Genomic DNA, 14576 nt, shown 5'->3' with positions numbered 1-14576 from the left:
TTTTGCTGTCTTGTGCCAGAAACACGTTTTTCTTCCCCTGATGAACCCGTTACGTTAACAGTGTGGTTTATTGTCTGAACCCTGTGCTTTATACCTGTATAGCTGTGTGGAGATAAAAGTGCTTCCATTATAATGTGGGCACATGATTTTCCAAGAAGCTATCCGTCGGTACCTCTACCTTTTTTAAAAAAAAAAAAAAAAAAAAAAAAAAATATTTGCTATTTAATTTCTTGAACATGAATATTAATTTTCTGTTTTTATTAATATAATTAAAGTGGACAGTTTCTGCTTGCCCTGCAGTTGTTGAGGTGACCAAGTCTATTTCAGCGGCACAGGGGCAGCAGTGTGGATATTTATAACTCTATGCTGAGAAATGGTATTTCTGCTAAATCCCATTTTGTGTGGCAGTATTACTAGTAGTTATAGTTGTCCCAGTGTTGACGAGGCTCTTTACTCACAATGCCATTCGCCAAACTGTACTAAATCCTTTTGTGGTTGCAGTTTTGAGAGTGAATGTACAGACTGAGCCAGATCCACTATGATTTTCCAAACCAAAATTTGAAATTGCACATACAGTATATTTCTATTTCTAAATGAACATGCCTCTAACTGGGGAAATGGACTGGGCCTGTGCTAATTACCTGCTGATTCTCAACCTGCCATTCTTGCTCCCACACTGTGCTTATGCATGCGTGCATACACCCATTTCGGGAAAGGTGTTCCTTTTACTATTTTTACTTTAAATTATTACTTTGTTTTACTTTTGCATGTAAATGGGCTTGACTGAGAGCCTTAGTCTTTGTTTGACACAGCTCTAGAGGCCCCATGGGGAGACATGATGGGGCCAACTGGGCCGTGGTGCAAGGTGACGGTGTGATGTTCAATCAATGTTCATGCACAGCATGCTTAAGATTCCTGAACCTCCTCTGACCCACTTCGTCGGGTCTCACAGCTGTCGAATAGCCGGGTGATGATTAGTAGGAGGATGGAACAAAGCAACCATGCACTGACATCACTGATTTGAAATGCTCTAAAGAGTGGTTTACTTTCTACCACCACATTAGCAAGAGATTATGCTAATGATGCCAGTAGTATGCTCGTGTATAGTGGCTGTGAAGCAACAATCAAGACGTTTTGATGAACACAGATTAGTTTTTTACTCAATAATTAGTTTATTGGGGACATATAGGTATGGTTTCATTTGATTTGACAGTGGAATACCACAATAACCCAACGACTATCATCAGATTAGGTTGTGTGAGGTTATGACCAGTGTGAAGAGCACAAACACAAATGCAGAAATCTTGAATGTGAAAGAAACACGTTGGACCTTTGAGTAGAAACTTAGTTATTGAGGAGTAAAGAAGGACTGGTGGTTTCAAGCTTTTGAAGCGTTGGCCAAATGTTTATTCTGTGTATTCTTCTCCCTTACCTTCCAACAATAAGCCCTACCAAAGTGTTTTTCCATGTTCAGCCTCGATGGAGACTCATGCGTCTCAGGAAGTTGGATGGTGTGCATTGATTTATTAATATGAATAATGTAAGTGATGTCACAAGAAGGTAGTCTAATGGTTTTTGTATGTAGTCGTCCCCTGGGTGCAGTGCCTGTGGGAGGCTGGACTGTAAATATGCAAAGGAGGTACTTACTCAGATGCTAAACGGGGTCCACCTACAGAACCCCTCTGTTGTAATTGTTGTTTAAATGAGGTAATACAATAGGCAGACATTGCTGTTTCTGCTATGATTTCACACCACATGAGTACACTCTGGAGAACTTTATTAGTGTGGCTCAAGTCATGTTGTTTTGTCTGTGACAAAAGCCAAAACATGGAGCTCATGGTTTGCTGAATAGATTTTGTCATTGCATTCAGTACATCTGTGCAAATATTATTGAAGCCTTCTCCTCCAAGCCCACGAGTATGTCCCAATCTTGTTTGCTGTAAGCGGTCACTGTGTAGACAGTTGTCAGACCAGGACAGGAGTCCTGGGAAGTCCCTGATTCGGAGCCATTACACTTGGCAGACTTCTTTGTTCTTTTTATGTGAAAGGTGACCTGTGGAGGTTTCTTGTAAACAAATTTATGTTTTCACATTCAGCATCACAAATTAAAATGCATCCTGCGCATCTTTGAGGCTTTAAAAATGTGTTCAATGCATTTCATTTCCCAGAACACTTAGGGTGTTTTCTTACATATATAATTGAACTTGAAATGTGTTATATACCCACGTGTGCCCACTGCTTTTGCCATGGAAAAACCTCCACAAGGTACCTGGGTATGATTAGTCGATTTGATTATTTTAACAAGCACCAACTTTTTCTTGAAAAACAATTAAGGTTCAAGCCATTTGTCAAGCTAAAACACAAACAAATACGAGTTCCAGCATCTAAAAGGTGATGATTTGCTGCTTTTTTAACTATCAAACTATATTAAATTAAAATAAAGATAAAAAGCAATTTAAAGAAGTCACATTGGGCTTTTCAGTGCTGAATCAATCAGCCCTTGTTTTAGTCTCTTGCTACGCAGCAGCAATCCTCTCCCTCAGCTCCCATCCCATTTCCCCCCAGAGAGCTTCAGGTTTCATTGGTATTCATTGTCGGTGTCACCAACATACCAGAGTCTGCTACATTCACGTTCTCTTCATCATTGACGCTGTATACATTACAGTGATTGTCGGACCGGTCGCCCACAGTGCTGTCAGCCAGCCAATTGTCCGTGGCTCCAGTTCTCAGGTGTATGGGGGAACTTTCACAGGATGTGAGGCAACACCATACCTGTCCATCAGAAACTCCAACTCTGGTAGCTCATTTGTTGTGACTGCCCTCCAAGGATTTGAAAATGGTGTACTGAAAGATGAGCAAGGCTGTCGTCACCTTTTAAAGTCCCGATGCAACGCCCATGTTTGTGTGTAGCATCGTTTGTTTGCAAAAAGGCTGCGGGGATTCGGTTGATTGCAGAAATTGAATTGCATAATGTTTTCTGTTAGAATTTAACCGTAATAAAGTAACATGGAGGAGCCGACAGTTTACTGGATTGAGTTGGAAATGAAGATGGTTTCAAGCTCTGGGCCAGGCGATGTGTTTTTAATATGACTCTGTAGTAAACATTTAACATTTTAAATGAATCCCTGAATACGTCACTGATTCCTGCTCTCAGTCTTTTTGTTACAAGTGTTCACCTCCTTTACTTTCAGTCTCTCGCTACCATTCCCCCCCTCCTCTCCCTGTCACTGTCATTGCAGTGTTTTGGCCGCTGTCCCGTTGCCATGAAGCAACCACAACAATGGCCTCTCTCTGTCGGAGCACATTGCTGCCCGAGGAATGCTTGTTTAATAGTGGCATGCTTCGACAGGGGAAACGCGATGTCTTGTCTACCAGTTGAACTCTATCATAGACTTTTACTGCCGTTCTCTCTGGTCATCAGGCTTTGTGTATCTCGGGGTCATCAGTAACGGCCTCCATCTGCCAGACTGATGACACAGCCTTCTCATGTGCATAGATGAACTCAGACATCCTCTGCCACGGGGCCTGATATCTCACTGAATGCTACTAAGCATTGTAGTTTGAGTAGTGAGACATTGGCCACAGCTATTCATGCAGACCGCTGTCCAGCCGTGTGCCTCTTAGGTCAGAGTTGTATTCATTATGGAGTTGTGTGTTTTACAAATAAATACAGAGTTTTTTGTTTGTATGTTTATAGAGGCACACTGTACAGTTGCATACTCTATCGAAAGCCATAATCAATTATCTTTTAAGTTGCACAGCAATGGTCTCGCCACTCTTTGGTGCTCTTCAATCCAAAAATAGAAAAGCACAGCATTTGTAAATCTGCATTCACGGTCTCGGTGTGACCACCCCCGACGGTCTGCGAAAGTCTGAGTAACGCGCAGCATGTTGCCCCAGCGTTTACCTCCAGAGACTATGCAGAAGAAACTGTGCTCCAACACGGTTCCACAGGGAGTGAAGGGGTACAGTGCTGAGTGGACAAAGCCAAGAGTCCCTCCCATGAGGGTCTTTGTCTGGCTGTCAAAGCCTGAGCAAACTAATGTTTGAGTAGGAGATTCAAGTTCAGCAGCGTGCCAACTGTGAGTTATGGTGCTGTAAGTGAAGCTGCTCTCCCAACAAACCGGCCCAGCGATTCTTTTATCGCGGAACTTTTTTAAATCCCAGAGAGTACAGATAACTCCTGCGCTCCATCTGACTTCTGTTTATTGTTGTCATCAAGAAGAAATGTGGCTTCTTCTGGGAAGATGATCACTCCGATTCTGTTTTTCCCAAGCAGTTCAATTCACCTCAGTGGAATCGGCACGATGCCAAAAAGCAATTAGTGTGTTTTGTTCTGCCAGGGAGTCGAGGCCCATTTGCTCAGGCCGTTCTGTCGATCAATCACAGAGTGGAAAATAATATTAGGCGTAGAGTTCGAGCAGCAGACTTGAGACCTTGTGCTTCTGACTGAATGGTGAAATCTCTGTAGCAGATAATGTTGCTCCACAACTGCTTAGGTTGTTTCTTTTGAAGGTGTTCCGTTTCATTATCTTGCTCCAGTGCTGTTTCATTTCTCAATGAAGGCTCCTCGCCATAGCCATGGATTCCTCCCCACCCATGTAGCTTGTGAGGAAGTTTCCATCATCTACACTAAACTACTTCTTAGGCCCAGTAGTGAAAGGAATGAAGACCAACTGGTTGAGTTCCATCTGTGTGCTTGTCTCACCTTTTACTTCACTTGTTTCTATTCTGTCTTTCTTTTCGACCAGCTTCCCACTCGGCTCTGAACACAAACCCGACGAGGCCTGACCCGGAGGGGGAGAGCAGCCCCCCGAAGACGGATAACACTGAGAGAATGGTGTCTCCAGCTAAGAAAAACACAGATTGGAGATTGACAACCCCCACAAAGTCTGACGTCATTTCCCGGTCACCTGGGTCACCTGCATCACCTATCCCCAGGTTGAAAAGTGGTAAAGGTAAATAAAAACAAAGTTCTGTTGCTTTGCGGTTAAAGCTGGATTTGGCCAGACACAGTGCTCTCATAGTGGTCCGATTGCATGTGCAATCTACTGGAGTTAGGTCAGCTCTCCAGAGGCAAAGCAATGCTTCAGTGTCTGAGTACTAGTGACCGCATGCTATCAGACGGGAAGCAGTTGTGGGAACAAACATGGAACATAAGTAGCTCAAAGACTTTAGGCAGAATTAGTTAAATATGGAAAACTGACATGCACTGTTCTCTAAGGAACAGTAGGCAACCTGAATAGGAATCCTATTTCAGTGAGCGATGCCAAGGTCGGCAATTAGTTTGACCCGGCAGTTGCACCGTAGCTATTTCCGCAATGCCACTTAAAGTCCTTGCTTTAAATCCCAATGCAGGGACTAACGGCACATGCAAACTCTATGCAAAATGTTTGAGGTTTTTTTGGAGTGTAAGCCTCTTTTCTCTCTCCCCTTTATTCTTTATCCATTAATCCATTCAGTGGTCATGGTCTTTATTCCCTTTGCGTGAGGTGATGGGGATAAACCCCCAAAGGCCCCAAACTGCTCCCATTACTTCCAGTTCGGATGTCTTGTTATGACCTTAGCCCATGTCAGTTATCTCAAGACTTTATGATATTCTATGTTTATTTGACGAAGTTTGGTCTATTTTTGAGAAACATGCAGCTGATTCCAAAATGACACACGCTTCCCTTTTGACATTCAAGTTCCTTTTCCGCTAGTTTTGTAAAGCTCATTACTTGTGTGATGTTTAGCTCAACCCAGAGGGATTTTATGAAGATAAAAAGCCACTTAATTAGTCAAACTAAATAGTGAGGCTTGAAGTTCAGATGGGAGCTGCTGCCTCTGCTTAGTTGTGTTTTGTCTCATCTCAAACCTTTTTCCGTGAACGCAGTGACTCCAAGAGAGCCTCCTCATGGAGGTCGTCTCAAGTAAACGCGTTCTTTGTCGTTCGTCATGTCTATCTATTGAATTTGCACTACGAGGCTTGCACGTCACACTATACATTCTCCCCTGCACTGCTCTTATTATACTTACATTCAGAGGAGAACAGAATAACAGAGCAGACATTTAGAGTCTGAACATCACACCTTGCAGTGATTGTCTGTTTTTGTCTCGAAAGCTTTGTGCACGTGACGTTATGATTAACACGGTGGTGGTGAGTTGGAAACGGGGGCACATCACACCGACCAGCACCGTGCACATGGGCCATAGTCCTATAAATATCAAAGTGGGTCAGAGGTTGTTCTTTGGGGAGGCTGCATGGCAGATTGTTTTCACGTTTGTGATTCACGCCTCCTCCTATTAGACATTGCTGGAGGATGAGTTCCTTTTGTGTTTCACGATGAACATCTGGTTTGTGAAGATTGAGGGGGATGATGCTGCATGAAGACTAAAGAAAGATCCAGACTGCCAGTGCTTGACACGCTGCAGGAATGCGGTAATCATATTTGTGTTGTCCCGAGGGGTTCAAGTGCCTGGGCTATAAGACAATATAAAGCACTCTATTATTCATTAATCTACACATTGTTTTTTCCATTAATCGACTAATTAGTTATTTATAAATGCCCATCACGTCTTGTTTTTTTCTCAACCCACCAAATTAATTCAGTCTACAGCAATTATTCACATTTTCTAACGATTAATGGATTCTCAAAATGTTCTACACATTGACACATTGATGAATTACATAATTGTTTTAGCTCTGGTAGTAAAATATCTATATTGAGTAGGGCTGCAACAATGAATCGATAAAATCGATTATTAAAATAGTTGGCAACGAATTGCATTATCGATTCGTTGTGTCGCGCGATTATTACGCAGAACTAGTGGTTATTTATTCCGTGGTGAACGGCGGAAATAACAGTTTGTACGGAGAAAAGCCACGCCCCCTTTTCCTGCGGTTTATAGACAAGTGCGTCTTATTTATGTACAATTTTTTTTTTCTTTTAAAAATTAGATAGATAGGTGCGCTCTATAGTCCTGAATTTACGGTACCTGTTACTTGTGCATTTTCTGGAACAGTTCTGTTGAATAAAGGGTTGGAAATTAATGCTTTTTTTGTTTTTTTATCCGATTCATCGATTAATCGAACAAATAATCAACAGATTAATCGATTATTAAAATAATCGTTAGTTGCAGCCCTAATATTGAGATATTCTTATTTTCTCCGCTGAGTCCTTCCACTGGGGTATTTGAAAGGAATGTTATGTGTGAACATGTCACAGAAAGAAGAGATGCATGTAAGCGCCCCCCTGTAGTCAGAACATGGCATTGGAGAGTTAGTGAGCCTGCCACTTGCTCCAGTTTCTATTTGGAGAAGATTGGCTTCCATGAAGAATTTTCTCAAATATATATATATACACTGTATATATTTTTTTTTTATCGGCTTCAGCCCTTTTTGTTGACGTTGACAGTTTCCTGTCATTGTCTTGTGGCATATGTTTCCTAGACTTTTTAGAGTAAAGCTTCCATCGTGCCGATTTCTTTTACAGCAGTGACGAAAACATTTACTCATATCCATCCATCCATCCATTTTCAATACCGCTTATCCTCATTAGGGTCGCGGGGGCGCTGGAGCCTATCCCAGCTGACATAGGGCGAAGGCAGGGGACACCCTGGACAGGCCGCCAGTCCATCGAGGGACATTTACTCATATATTTATGTTAATTGAAGGGAAGGTGCATTAGTGTTGCCTCAGGTCAGTTTTGGGTTGAGGGAGGTTGGAAAGGTTCAATTCAATTCAATTCAGTTTATTTTGTATAGCCCAATATCACAAATTACAAATTATCCTCAGAGGGCTTTACAATCTGTGCTTTCCGACATCCCTGACCTTTGACCTCACATCGAATCAGGAAAAACTCCCCAAAAATAACCTTTGACAGGGAAAAAAGGGAAGAAACCTTCAGGAGAGCAACAGAGGAGGATCCCTCTCCCCGGATGGACAGAAGCAATAGATGTCATGTGTACAGAAACGGTAACGGTTCAATGGCACAAAACACTTTATTTTACAGATAATAGTACATTTATAGAACTTAAGTGGTTTGTTAACAAAAATACGATTTTAGATATACAGCATATTCATTCCATTCAATTCAGTTTATTTTGTCTGTGGCCCTGCTGGAGAGTAGTAATTGGCAAGATCAGAGGAAATGGGGGGGGGGGGCATAAAGAAGACCCTCTGGCCACGTGTGAGCCAGGGCATCTTGACCAAGAGGACCGGTGGGGGCAGTGGGTCAACACCTCTGCTCTTAGGCAAGAGATCCACGTCTGCCCTGCCAAAGAGACCCCAGATGATATGCCCCACCTATGGATGAAGCCGCTACTCCCCCAATGGAGGCTTGAGACGGGAGAGGGAACCTGCGCCATGGTTCCGTTCTCCTGGTTGATACATCGCCCGAAAACTGGTCAGGCGAGGGGCTGCCCGAGTCAGAAGGGCACGAGACACCCGTAGCAGACCTAGTCCTCCCCTGGTGGTTCATGTGAAAACGCGGTCGAGATGTTGTCTGACCGAACAAGTACATACTGCCCTCTCAAGTACGGCAGGAACTGTTTGAGCGCTAGGTGCACGGCCCGTGGCTCCAGAGCATTGAGCATTGAGAATAGAACTGTCCTTCGGGAAGTCCTGTTCTGCCCTAGGGACAGAGGGACAGCTTGTGGCAGTCTTTTGGAGGGCGAGAGACCCGCAACTCCGACCAGTGGTCACAAGAAGATGAAAAAGGACTGCTCTCAGGACGACGCCGGAACTTATACCCGGCTGGGGGTCATCTGAGGTCACAGGTGACTTTGTTGTTATTAAGACTCAACCTGAAGATATCCAGTGCTAAGCACCGCCTCTGGCAGTCAGGAAGCATGAAATGGAACTATGTTTTGACTGTCATTTGGTTAAAAATGAGGCCAAACATTATTAAATATTGAATTTCTCTCAGGTTTCAGAATAAATAATATTGTGTTTGTTTTTACCTGCAAGGAAATGGAAAACAATGTCAAGACCAATTCACTTTTTATTTTTATAAATGCTGTGTGATCTGATGTGGGTGAATGGATTGGACTTGTATGACAATATGACACCTTTTTATTTTCACATTCTCGCCCTCTTTTTCTCCTTTTGTCTCCATCCTCATCACAGACACCATAAAAGCAGAGGAGAGGCAGAAGCTTGCCAAGGAGAGGAGAGAGGAAAAGGCCAAATATCTTGGTAAGTTGAAGAAAAGGGTTGGGGGGCGAAGTCCGTTACATAGGAGGAGAGCTCCCCCTAGTGTTGGGGTGAAAGAGGTTTTTGTTTTACACTTGCAGCTGTGTTGCTACTCGGTTGGCTCCAGGCTGCAGGCTGCAGGCCTGGAGCCAACATGCACATGCAGCACAGAGAGGATAAAAGGGTAGTTTGGGCTTGTAAACAAGAACCTGCCTACAGTTCTGTCTGATATCTGACAAGAAAAGTGACTGAAATCAGCAAAACCCAAGCCACCATTTTACCAAAGACGAGCAAGCTTTTCATTTTCTACGTGCATGCTGAAATAAGCTGTCTGTCAAAATGCTTATTGTATGTTTGTTTGACACGTTAGCACTTAAGTCCATCCACTAAGATGTATGTTAATGCATTTTAATTGAATAGAGATATTCCTCACATTAACACAACATGGAAAAGATAGGCACCATATGTGTTCATAAATTCAATTAGCTTGTTGCATGTTTTATGACTTTAATGTGATTTGAAATTGGTTTGCAATAGCACAGAAACCTACATTTGATACCTACTTGAATTCATGTAATGTGATCAACGGGGACAACATTTCCTCAAGGCCTGTTACTTGGAAAAGATAACAATTGACAGGGCTGTACTTTTTTTGTGTTTCGTTGATATTGCATCTCTTTGCCCAAGTCCTTATTTTCTATTTACCACTCGGCTGTCACTTTTTCACCTGGCTACGCGCTGGTTATGCACTGCTTTGCATGACTGACAGTTGCCTCTGTCTTCTCTCTCACTCCCTCCCCCCCTGCAGAAGAGCTCAGCTTGTTACAAGGTAAGCCACTCACCTATGTGTATGTGGTGGTGGTGGTGACCCATTTGGATTGTTGTCATATTTGGATGTCTCAATTTAATGAGGTTCAGTAGTTTTAACTGGAGCTGGGCAATAAACTGAAAATGTACCAATATACAGACATTATGAGTCATTGAAGCACCGTACTCATGTCGGCATGTTTTTAAAAAAAATTTTTTTTTAAAGCTCTTGAACCCTATAAACACATATTGAAGGGGCCAAGATGGAAGGTAAAAAATGTTTTTTTAACTTTTATTGGCAGTTTTATCATTATCGAGGTAAATATTGTGAATAAAAAGAGTCCCACTATTGAGTTTTGGTCACATTGCCCAGCTCTAGAGCGGTTTTTCCATTTAATCCCTTGTCATGGTGTTCCTTGTTGACATTTTTCCATGTCATAGAAATTTCAACTAATTGTGACCTTTCCGCTCTCTGAACTTCATCTCTCACAAAAATCATGTAGGCATAGACTGATCAATTAACCATAAAGAAATGTTATTGTAAAGCTTAATCTCAGTATGAGAGTATGGAGCGTGTCCTTTGTTTGAACTTTGTTCATCCACATGTCCCATCTGCAGACGCCACAGAATTTAGTATTTAAAGAAAACATGTTTGACCCACATGTCGCAAACCAACTATGATTACCTGCTTACTGAAGAAATTGGAGGTTTTAGAGACACTTGCAGACAGATTTATCTTGGCTTCCCATCTAAACAACTTTATATGGCCAAATACAAAATCATGAAGTTCAACATTTTCTGTTTTAGTAAACACTATAAATATCACATCTGGACAATTCATTATGCCGACTTACATCCTCACATGACACCGACGCCTTTAAACTATCATGCTCGTAGTTCCAGTGACGCCGTCGAATGTGTGTTCGATAGCAGTGAGAAGAGTCGGACACACTTCGTAGTGTTGCTCCGTCTAATTGGAGGATCACAAGGGCACGCCAGATGGTACGGGTCTGGTCTGATGATCAGTCAGACCTGAGTATAAGATTAGATCCTGCCAAAGCTTGTGTTTACATTGCAAACTTGAAAGAGATCCCGGCCAGTAAAGCTCATCAACCGTCCCCAGTAATATTATTAGGTTTGTATTAAATTGCCCACAATTGGTAAACCCTGGCTTGTATCTTATTGTTTCCTTGTGATGTTTCAGTGAAGCTTTGATGGACTTGTATCAGGCATTTGGCTGTGATTTCACAGAAATGACTCTCCTGCCTTGTCTGCCTTTGGTAGATTAGTATAAATACTTTATGTAGGGTTAGTGCAGCACTCTGCTTGTGATTATTTACACGTCAGCACTTTATCACTGCGAAGAGAGAGTTGAGGAATCTAGATCTAATAATTGGACATCTGTTTATCACTCAACGCATTGCTACAGATGAATAAATGACTGATGACGAAAGGCACGGAAAAGCAATGGAAAGTTGTGTAAATCGTGAGCTGAAAGCATTGAGACTAACTCTCTAAAGCACACACGCCCCGAGCCAAGTTTCCTTCCTGCAACTAGCACCTATAGTCAGGAAAACCATTACCGAACCCTTCTGTTGAATGAGACAAATTCAAATATTCAATCAGCGAGTGTCACAGACTCTCTTTTCTGCGAGTGGGCGCAGCCCTCAAAGTCAAAGGGGGGGAATGTTCGGGGTGTCCACAATGGTCATCTTTCTCAGCGAGCCTTTGACATTGAAGCAGGTTCCCCGACCCTCTGCTCTCCTCACAGCACAACGAGTGTATTGTGAAGCAGTGTACACTACTCTTTACCTGCAGTGCCATGCGTAAAGATCTGTGGCACTGGAAGGTTAAGATGTGGCTGCTCTTAAAGAGATGAGATACGCACTGCAGCTGATATTCTCTCTGCTGCAGCGAGCTGGCAAGCAGTGCCTCGGTATAAAAGCCCAACTGTGTGCCTACCAATGCATTTGAACCCCTCTCGCCTCCAGCGTCTCCACAATGATCCGTCACCATAATCTTCAATCCACAACCAGTTGCTTTTGTTGCTTAGGAGGACCACGCCTCGCCTCCTCGCAGAGGCTGATCCTTCATGGAGGTTTTACTTTGTAGTTTAAAGAAATGTGGTGAGCTGTGCACACAGAGAGGCAGCTGCAATGCCCTCTATGCCCTCGTTCATTGTCTCAGCGACAACAAGATCATTTCCATATCAAATTGTGTGGTTTATTGAAGTTGACGTGGGGTCGTTGATGTGATTAGTGTGGCATAAAAGTGCTGTAACTATGCTTTATTCTGCAGAAAAGTCAAGTAACTGAGTTTATTTTACCAAACACAAAGTAGGAAAGAGGTGGAGGGAAATATATATATATATATATCATTTTTTAAAGACAGCTTTTTAGGAAAATTAAACATTGGAGAGGCCAACTATAATGTTCATGAAAACACCCAACCGATCAAAAGATGCTTTTCAACACACTTCTCTGTGAAGTCCAAACCGAACCAGACATTTCAAAGGGAATGTGTGCCATGCCAACTGAGGCAGAGGGAGGACTCATTTGACCAGCGCTCTTTTGGTAAAGTCTTACTCTCTTGTGCCCCATCTTAGCTGCTAAAAAGAGCCAGTGGCTGGAGAAGGAGGAGAAGGCCCGGCAGCTGAGGGAACAGCAGTTGGAGGAGCGCCGCAGGAAGCTGGAGGAACAGCGGATCAAGGCGGAGAAACGGCGGGCCACCCTGGAGGAGAGGCAGAGACAGAAACTGGAGAAGAATAAAGTATGTTTTGACAAGAACAACCGACTGTTAGAAAGTAATCCATTCAATATGTGATGGAGTTGTATTAGTGATGACAGTTACAGAGACTTATTTTTCTCTCATATTGCACTAATACCCAGAGGGAAACGTTTATGCCTTCCATCTAAATTGACAGCTGATCAGGGTCAGCTGCAGATGAGGGGAGATTTAGGATTGTGTTCAAGGATACCTATTACAGCCTTTTTCAGCACTGCCAACCAGTTCTGTTTATTGCTTTTGATGCAATAGACATTCAAATAACTGATATCGTTCCCTGTGTCCTTTCCAGGAACGCTACGAGAACGCCATCCACAGGTCAACCAAGAAAACGTGGGCAGAAATCCGCCAGCAAAGGTGGTCCTGGGCTGGTGGCCTAAGCCAGAACTCCAGCCAGAAAGAAGGTGAGTACGCTGCTGCAATCTGGATACACATCCTCATGAAATATTAACCGAAGAACTTCCCTTTAATAACGGAAAAATGTACTGACTCGTATACAAAATATTGATGGATGTTGTCCTGCTGGAATTTGTGCAACGTACAACTTTTATGGGCGATGGATTCTATCCGTTGAGGATTTATTTGTCATCACTGGCTATTGGGTTTCAGTGCCATTAACCTCCGACAGTCCATTAGAGGGAAATGATGTTGGCGTCACTTTTTTCACTGTAAACAAAAGCAGACCGTAAATCATTGGTTCTCTTCCAAAGATTGACCTGCTACAGCTATCTCATGTCCTTACACAGGTCTGTTTTTGTCTTTGAAGGGAGATGAGGCTTGTACGTCAGCTGTGCTGTCACAGATTAATAAAGAATTCATTATTGATTCAACTTTTATTTTTCAATCAGTAAATATGTGGGAAAAGAGTTTGTCCTGACAAGAGACCAAAACCCCCAAATCTTTAATTCACAATCATATACAACTGAAACATGCACATTTGAGAAGCTGGCACCAGCGAATATTTGACATTTTTGCTTGATATATTTCTTGAATATTTAATCAGTTATCAAAATAATTGATTCATTTTCTGATTTTGTTTACATTTTTTTTTTGTTTTTACAACTGAACCATTCAAGTTAGATTAGATTAGAAAACGTTATTAAGCCCCAGTGGGGAAACTCATTTGCCACCAAAAATGTATACAGACAACAATAGACTCATACCAACAACAATAGAGACAGTCCACAGTGCACAAGAGACACATTACAAGGAAGGAACAACACCAGAATCTGAAGCAATGCAGCCCGACATTGGTAAACGATCACCCCATTCGGTTGAATTATACCAAAATAGAGTTAGCGTTCTCTTTTATTAATTCAAACGGCAAAATCGATAGGTGTGCAGTGTTTAATGCTCCCTTTTGGGGCCGGCATATGAAGTCAGTAATTCTGCCCAAACGAATATCGGCAGCACAGGAAGTTTGTTTTTGTTCTATGTTTATCTGCTGTGTCGTCACTCCTCCATGTTAACACACCAGTTCCTCTGATGTGTCGGCTACTCCAGCTCTGTCCCAGCAAGCTGTTGCTCTTTAACATTACTTCAGGGTCATTAGCCGCTGATCATGACCAGACTGCGCAGAGTGAACATGTATTCAGCTGCTTTATTGCATCAGTTGCAGTAAGCAGGGTTGGCTGCGTAATAATGTGATAATGTACAAACTATCTTTTAATGGTTTGCTTCGGTCCCCTTTTGTGCCATCCTCTCGACTTGAAGCTCTAAAAAGTTCTATCTGTTGTCATGCAATCGCTTCTGCCATATGCCAGGGCAATTATTGACTAATCAATCTCTCCTTTGCTCTCCCTTCCTGGCT

At 42.6% G+C, this 14576-nt stretch overlaps 1 protein-coding gene across 6 annotated transcripts in view; it reads left to right on the top strand.

Moving 5' to 3' along the window:
• Positions 1-14576, top strand: part of map7d1a (MAP7 domain containing 1a) — a 38356-nt gene that overhangs the window by 8882 nt on the left and 14898 nt on the right. For 4 of the 6 annotated variants that reach the window (XM_034554171.1, XM_034554170.1, XM_034554168.1 and 1 more), the window contains exons 2-6: positions 4752-4958; positions 9110-9178; positions 9984-10004; positions 12588-12751; positions 13059-13170. In XM_034554171.1, the coding sequence (XP_034410062.1) occupies positions 4752-4958; positions 9110-9178; positions 9984-10004; positions 12588-12751; positions 13059-13170 (573 nt within the window). The remainder of the gene's footprint in view (positions 1-4751; positions 4959-9109; positions 9179-9983; positions 10005-12587; positions 12752-13058; positions 13171-14576) is intronic. The other 2 variants (XM_034554173.1, XM_034554169.1) reach the window with 1 other exon arrangement.

The sequence above is a fragment of the Cyclopterus lumpus genome, chromosome 16 (genome assembly GCF_009769545.1).
Source record: "Cyclopterus lumpus isolate fCycLum1 chromosome 16, fCycLum1.pri, whole genome shotgun sequence".
NCBI lineage: Eukaryota > Metazoa > Chordata > Actinopteri > Perciformes > Cyclopteridae > Cyclopterus > Cyclopterus lumpus.
Note: the sequence above shows the minus strand (reverse complement) of the source record. Positions and strands in the feature narration are given on the sequence as shown.